We start from the raw sequence: 8,136 nt of genomic DNA on the forward strand, positions 1-8,136 counted from the left end.
CTATCACCAGATAGACAGGGTTGCCTGTCCTAGAGCGCTTACGTTTCTCGCCGCTGCAAGCGAAGAAGAGAAGGGTCCCGGTCTAAATCAACCGGAAGTACCGGAAGCACGTGTGCTCGAATATAAACAACCACGGATAACGTTGTAGAAGCCAATGTTTCTGCCCCTATACAGCACTTAAATATCACGATACGAAAAATGGCAAATGAAAAGAATAGTTCATATCCAACAAAACTGTCAAAAAATGTGCTACAAATGAAGGTAAGGTTAACTAAACTCATTATACAAGTGTAATATCTGAAACGTTGCAGAAAATGACCATCATTAGTGGATCTGCAGTGGTCTGAATGGATCATCCAAGGGGTAGTCAAGTGGTTAAAGCCTTCGTTTGTACCTCTAAAGGTCTGGGGAGTACTGCACTTTACCGGGCGCACTTTTTCAGATTAATTAGCGTTGCTGGGTTCCCTAACCCTAATCCCTAACCCTAAGGATCGTAAAGGGTGCCTAACTCTAAGGATCGTAAAGGGTGGCACACCCTAATCCCAAGGATCGTAAAGGGTGGCATACCCTAACCCTAAACGCTAACCCTAAGGATCGTAAAGGGAGCAGCGAGGGCTGTGCCCGGTAAAGTGCATTCTAGCCAAGGTCAACTGATTAGGAAGAAAATACCCCTTAAGCCAACTTACTTGACCTGAGTATAGAATATGATGATCATTAATTGAGAAATTCTATAAATACAGTTCATGCAGAGGAGTGTTCTCCGTATTGAGAAAGAACAGAATGAAGAAGAGAATAACAGAGCCATTGATGATGAGCACTGGGTGATGGATGTCCCTCCACTTCCAAAGAAACAGTGAGTTCACAATGTTCTGCTTATTTTTGTGGTGCAGTTGTCACTGATATCAACCATTTTTCAAGCTGTCAACCACTAATTTGACTAGCTTAGACTTAGTAACCTTGGTAACAGGCTGCAAAGACATAGCTAGATTTGCAATTGTGGCACTATGTGGACTAGGCAGATGAACATTGTCCTCAACATGCTGAAACCAGTCTTCTAGTCATTAAAATCTTCAAACGCATCTGCTGTCAAGCTCCATGTTACTGTTGCATAATTTACAGTGTGATTTTACCCGTGAAGATCTGGGTTAGAATGGGTCTTCAGCAACCCATGCCTGTCATAAGAGACGACTAGGGGGATCATGTGGTCAAGCTCACTGGCTTGGTTGACACCATTTGGTTGTCATCATTTCCCAATTGCATAGATCAGTGCTCATGCTATTAATTACTGGACTGTGTGGGTCAGACTCAGTTAATTACAGAACACCACCATATTGCTAGAATATTGCTGTGTGTGCATAATACAACAAAACTAACAGTCAATGCAGTGTGACTTTAAACTCACTCACTTATTAGATTATCGTGTACAATACTCACCAACATTCCTAAAGCATCTTTAAGGTACATGTATTAGCCTAGGCACTACATGTGTACATCAGAACACTTTCATATGCATGGAATTTTGATAAATGTGACATTAAACAAAACAAACAAATGAACATTTATCAACTTAATCGTTGTTACTGCACATGTTTATTGCAGGAGCCGCTATGATATCCAGCCCAGCTATGTTGTGTGTGAGAACCTTTGCTATGGTCGTATGTCCTTTAAAGGTTTTAATCCAGACGTTGAAGTAAGTAAAATCCTGAACAAACTGCTTTATCCATTGTGTTCATGTCCTGTTTTCATGATCATGAGTTTGATCAGTTTATTGATAGTAGTATTGATACTGTAATCAGTATTGATGCTGTGATCAGTATTGATGCTGTGATCAGTATTGATGCTGTGATCAGTATTGATGCTGTGATCAGTATTGATGCTGTGATCAGTATTGATGCTGTGATCAGTTTTGATGCTGTGATCAGTATTGATGCTGTGATCAGTATTGATGCTGTGATCAGTATTGATGCTGTGATCAGTATTGATGCTGTCAATATTGATGATCAGTATTGACGCTGTGATCAGAGTTTGATGCTGTGATCAGTATTGATTTGATCAGCTATTGATCAGTATTGATGCTGTGATCAGTATTGATGCTGTGATCAGTATTGATGCTGTGATCAGTATTGTCAGTATTGATGCATGTGATCAGTATCAGTATTGATGCTGTGATCAGTATTGATGCTGTGATCAGTATTGATGCTGTGATCAGTATTGATGCTGTGATCAGTATTGATGCTGTGATCAGTGATCAGTATTGATGCTGTGATCAGTATTGATGCGCTGTGATCAGTATTGATGCGCTGATCAGTATTGATATCAGTGTGATGCAGTATTGATCAGCCAGATCAGTGATGCTGTGATCAGTATTGATGCTGCTGGATCAGTTTTGATGTATCGCTTGATGCTGATCAGTTTTGATCAGCTTGATGCCGCTGATCAGTATTGATGCTGTGATCATCAGTATTGATGATGCTGATCAGTATTGATGCTGTGATCAGTTTTGATGCTGTGATCATCAGTATTGATGCTGTGATCAGTATTGATCGCTGTGATCAGTATTGATGTGATCAGTATTGATGCTGTGATCAGTATTGATGCTGTGATCAGTTTTGATGCGCTGTGATCAGTATTGATGCTGTGATCAGTTTTGATGCTGTGATCAGTATTGATGCTGTGATCAGTATTGATGCTGTGATCAGTATTGATGCTGTGATCAGTATTGATGCTGTGATCAGTATTGATGCTGTTATTGATGCTGTGATCAGTATTGATGCTCAGTGATCTGTGATCAGTATTGATGCTGTGATCAGTATTGATCAGTATGTGATCAGTTTTGATGCTGTGATCAGTATTGATGCTGTGATCAGTATTGATGCTGTGATCAGTATTGATGCTGTGATCAGTATTGATCAGCATGCTGTGATCAGTGATCAGTATTGATGCTGTGATCAGTATTGATGCTGTGATCAGTTTGATGCTGTGATCAGTATTGATGCTGTGATCAGTATTGATGCTGTGATCAGTATTGATGCTGTGATCAGTATTGATGCTGTGATCAGTATTGATGCTGTGATCAGTTTTGATGCTGTGATCAGTTTTGATGCTGTGATCAGTTTTGACGTGATGCTGTGATCAGTATTGATGCTGTGATCAGTATTGATGCTGTGATCAGTATTGATGCTGTGATCAGTTTTGATGCTGTGATCAGTATTGATGCTGTGATCAGCATTGCTGCAGCATTGATATCTGATCAGATCAGCTGTGATCAGTTTTGATTTTTGACGCTGTGATCAGTTTTGATGCTGTGATCATCAGTATTGATGCTGTGATCAGTATTGATGCTGTGATCAGTATTGATGCTGTGATCAGTATTGATGCTGTGATCAGTATTGATGCTGTGATCAGTGATCTTGATGCTGCTGATCAGTATCCCATTGATTGTTGTGATCAAAGTATTGATGCTGTGATCAGTTTTGATTCTGTGATCAGTGTATTGATGCTGTGATCAGTATTGATTACCCTGATCAGGTATTTAGCAATTATTCTCAACAAGGATTCTTATGATTAAAATTGCAAATACATTTTCCTAATTTCATCTTACACAGTGAGTGAGTGAGTATGGTTTTACCCTGCTTTTAGCAATATTGCAGCAATATAACGGCAGGGGACACCAGAAATGGGCTTCACACATTGTACCCATGTCGGGAATCGAACCCAGGTCTTCAGCGAGACGAGCAGACGCTTTAACCACTAGGCTACCCCACCACCCTCATCAGAAATCATTATCGTGGGTTGAGAACCTGGTTCCTCCTGGTTGTGTTTCTCGGTTTGTCTGCCTCGTACATGTTGTTCTGGGTTATATCAGACTGACAAATGCCTGAGACCATTGTCTTTCCACACGGGAGCTGCGATATTAGTTCAATACCACTCAAATCACCATAACCTGAACATGCTCACCACTGACTTTAGGTTTCATCTTCATTGTCCAAAGCTGAAGCACACCGCCTCCGTGGTGTAGTGGTTAGAGCGTTCGCCCGGAGAGAGGAAGGTCGCGGGTTCAATCCCCGACCGCGTCATACCAAAAGACGTTAAAATATGGTACTTGTTGGTCCCTGCCTGGCGCTCGGCATTAATGGGTACAACAAGGACTGGTCGGCTCGGAGTCAGTATAATGTCTCTGAGTGGGGTATTCATGCTTCACTGCGGCATGGTATCTCAGTGGGCTAGCACTATAAAACCAGCTTCAGTCTGGGCTAGTACAAGCAGCCGCGACATACACATACACACGCGATGCACGCTTGTCATATGAGCCAAATATTCTCAAGCACAACGTTAAACCCAATTTCACCTCACCTGACCCAAAGCTGAAGCGCAACCCAGAAAATTGACATTCTTCATCTGCGACAGGGTTGTAAAACTATGGTCAAATATTGCTGTAAGAGACGACATCCTACTGGCATTGTATTAATGTATCATCCACAGAAACTGATGGCCATTCACAATACTCAGATGGAACTGGATGCGGCTGAGGAGAGAGAGAAGGAAACTCACGTCTCTGAGGATGAAATGGCAGAAAGGTATTGACAGTTGAAATATTCTGTAAAGGTGTATCAACATACCTTCTACAACTATGACGATATATCGTAGTATCGATAATGGTGAAGCTTCATCTGACGATAAATATATCAATACTTTTTTTTTTGTATCGTGATGCTTACCATTGACCTTAAAATTGTTAATTTTCACTAGAAATTGATGGTTATGTCAAAATGTACAAAACTGATTGAAACCAATGCGTGTACTTTCTGTGAAACAAGTGTCGAAACATATTCTATGAATGTCATCTTGTCAAAGAGATTTGGAATAATGTTATTGCGTGGATTCAACATAAAACAGGCACTCTTCTTCATTTTGATAAGAAGAAGGTATTATTTGGATACCCTGAGAAAAGAAATGATGTGCACAACCGCATCATAATTATCACAAAATACAATATTTTCAAATCAAGACTTGTGAATAGACATCCAAATATTTCACATATTCAAAAAGAGGTTGAAATTTCATATAATTTAGATAATTACAACTCAAATGATAAATTGTAATGTACCATCATTTCTACAATTTTGGTCTTCATGCATTATGCTGTTTTGTTAAGATGTTATCTGTTTAGTTTACTTCAATATCTGTATATTTGGAAGATCAACATCAAAATTCCAGGAAATGTCTGGAAATACAGTGTACTTTCTGTCAATACCGCATCAGTCGGACCAAATAAAATGCCGGTTTTGACAGAGTGCGGTTTAGCTAGGTTCGCTTATGACGCTTCGCGACACGGAAGTTCGCTGGTCGTCGCACTGTCACTTTAGCATTATCAAGATGTTTGAATAAGAAACAAGGCAGTGTCTGAATGCACATTCATGTTGTTTAAATCAAATAAAAATGTCTGAAATCTCTTATTAAATTTCAACTGATCATATATTATCGGCAGAATTAAAATTGTAAACTATTTTTCGCGAATGTTATTAAAAACAACGATTCTTGTTTATGCTTCAGCAGCGGGTCTACAATAGAGCAAAGAGCAAAGTAACGATGTTTCAAACATCGAGGAAATCATTAAATAAATTGAAATCAACAATAACATTCATAAAAGTTGTCAAACGTACATATAAAATTACTATTTCCATACTTTTGTCAAGTCACTGACAAGTTACATCTCGGCTTTCACCGCCTCTGTCTTGACTCCCGGACACGATGCTTAATGTGAAAATATATGCATGAAGCATTTTTGTCATAGGCCATAACCTAGCACGATATGTCCAATACGCTCCATAATTTTACGATAGGTAGCATGTCTTCTTTAATATGTTCAGAATAGCATTATTTTACCCAAAACCGTATCCATTTCCATAATATGATTGGCTGCTTAGGTCACGGTCTGATTTTGACCAATCACTTCACCCTTATAAGCAGAGTCTAGTGAAAAAGCCGCCGTTAGAAACCAAATTTTATCCAATAAAATCGCTTCTTACAATGTGAAAATACTCGGCAAGAGTACAGTGATATTGTTGATGTTCAGAGCTTTCTAACGATACCGCTTCATCAAACGATTCGCCTCTAGTAAGTGACACGCGCCACTCACTAATTAACAAGAAACTGATTGACACTTCCCGCTTCTGAATAATCTCTCGAGTCAATACCCGCGAATCAACAAAATGTAAACACTTGCTTGTTTATACAGTCAAACTGCCCACAACATGTATTAATTACTCAGGGTAAGTGTTACGTACCACTCACCGATTAACAGGATACTGATTAACACTTCCCGTTTCTGAATAATCTCAGTCACAGCCAATTGTGTTGTTACATCATTTGGACCTAATTGCATCAAAGGGTTACGCCGTCTTTCATGTGCCGGTTTTTACAGATCCGTTTTCATAACAACTTGTTCGCTGGGACTGAAAACAATGCCGATATCCTGAATAGACAGATGCCGATGTTTACAGAAGTTTCTAAATGATAATAACGCATTTCTGCCGGACTGAAACTTTGTGCCGATGTAGACAGAGTGCCGGTGTTTACAGAGGCCGGTATTGACAGAGTCCACTGTAGTGGACTTTTCACTGTACATTGACTTTGTACAAAAAAAGTAAAAAAAAATAAAAAATGTACACTGTTACTTGTTATCAAAATATACTTTTTTAAAGAAAATAACTAAATAACTAAAGATAGCATATCGTGATATGCATCGAATTGTATCGTTTTAAGATATTGTGATACATATCGTGTCTTGAAATTTCTGAATCATCACATCTCTAATCTCTAATACCTTGTCAAATGATTTTATTTGTCATACAAAACAGACTTCCCCAGATATTGCTTGTGTGAGAAATTAGTGACCCAGGAAATATTGTTGGCCTTTTAGCAGGTGGTAAATTTTAGATGCATTAGCTTGGCAGTTTAAATTTTAAATACCAACATTAAGTTATTAATTTTTAAGTTGCATTATACTTAAAAAGGGTCAAATTAAAAGTCAAATGATTTGACAAAATAACAGTGAATATGTTCAAAAGATCGTTCTCCAATCTTAACATGTTTTATGAAACAGACAAAATATAAGTAGTGGTAAAATCATAGTGTGTTGGACTGAAATACAGGCCATGAGTGGTAATGACAATCATAATTGTCATTAATGTTTACAGTCTGTACATTTAGAAACATATACTCAAATACACACTATCATATTTACAGGTATAAATCTCTTGTTGGTATAATTGCCAAAAAGTTTAAGAAGAAAAGGAAACAGAAGGAGGCTGTTGATGAGGAAGCAGGCCCATCTCCGGAAAAGAAAGGGAGACAATTCCAGAAGCCATCAGATGACTAGGAAATCCACAAGTACTTTTGTGATGGAAACAACTCACTTGTCATCATGAATGGGTCAAGAGTTAACAGACAAATATTTAAGGAGGGTTTGAAATAGTATTTATTAGGGTAGTTATTTTTCTCCCATCCACTCATGGATAAGAGAGTTACAAAATCTGTCTCTACCCTCGTACTAAACACCCTGTTACTACTCTGAATGAAGTCTGGGGTGGATTATGTTTTCACTGTGTCCCATTCATCTTCATGCGTGTCACCAGTGAGCCAGTAGGTCATTGTGCCTAGATATTGTAGGTCAGTGCTCATACCATCAAACACGAGGTATTCCTTATTTAGTCTTGATTAGTTAAAATCTGACATGCAGTTGGGGCACTGATAACCTATGAGTGAAAGATTCTAAGGTGAATTTGGAAATGAGTTGATTCTGATTGGCCAGTCAGATGTATCAGATGTGTGAAACTACATTCTACCATAAATTCAGAAATTAAATGATTCTGATTGGTCAATGAGGGGTATCAAATCATAATAACCACCCTAGATTGAAACAGCTGCCTCAACTTGGATGCTTGATTCTGATTGGTTAGTCACAGGGATCAGAGCTGTGAAGAGACATTCTGCCATGATTTTAGAATTTACTTGATTCTGATTAGTCAGTCATAGGTATCAGAAGTTTGAAACAACATTCTTGGAAATTCCATGTTGTGGCCCCACAAAACAAGGACTCAACTATTGCTGCTCCACTCCATGTGTAGAGTCCAC

The 8,136-nt window shown here is 38.8% G+C and overlaps 1 protein-coding gene across 1 annotated transcript; it reads left to right on the plus strand.

The window, feature by feature from the left end:
* Positions 1–106: 106 nt before the first annotated feature.
* Positions 107–7,649, plus strand: LOC124259355 (M-phase phosphoprotein 6-like). The gene is made up of 5 exons (XM_046693479.1): positions 107–261; positions 741–853; positions 1,600–1,690; positions 4,483–4,577; positions 7,249–7,649. Exons 1-5 carry the CDS (start codon positions 199–201, stop codon positions 7,379–7,381), a joined length of 495 nt encoding a protein of 164 aa, XP_046549435.1. The 5' UTR covers positions 107–198; the 3' UTR covers positions 7,382–7,649.
* The last annotated feature ends 487 nt before the right edge of the window (positions 7,650–8,136 follow it).

Source organism: Haliotis rubra, unplaced genomic scaffold (genome assembly GCF_003918875.1).
Source record: "Haliotis rubra isolate DU_JTF1 unplaced genomic scaffold, ASM391887v1 Scf72, whole genome shotgun sequence".
Taxonomy (NCBI): domain Eukaryota; kingdom Metazoa; phylum Mollusca; class Gastropoda; order Lepetellida; family Haliotidae; genus Haliotis; species Haliotis rubra.

Excerpts from the sequence above, each read along its gene's own strand:
- LOC124259355 (XM_046693479.1), top strand. The coding sequence starts at position 199 with ATGGCAAATGAAAAGAATAGTTCATATCCAACAAAACTGTCAAAAAAT. Across the intron at positions 854-1,599 it reads CCTCCACTTCCAAAGAAACA|GAGCCGCTATGATATCCAGC; the intron begins GTGAGTTCACAA and ends TGTTTATTGCAG. Across the intron at positions 1,691-4,482 it reads GTTTTAATCCAGACGTTGAA|AAACTGATGGCCATTCACAA; the intron begins GTAAGTAAAATC and ends TATCATCCACAG.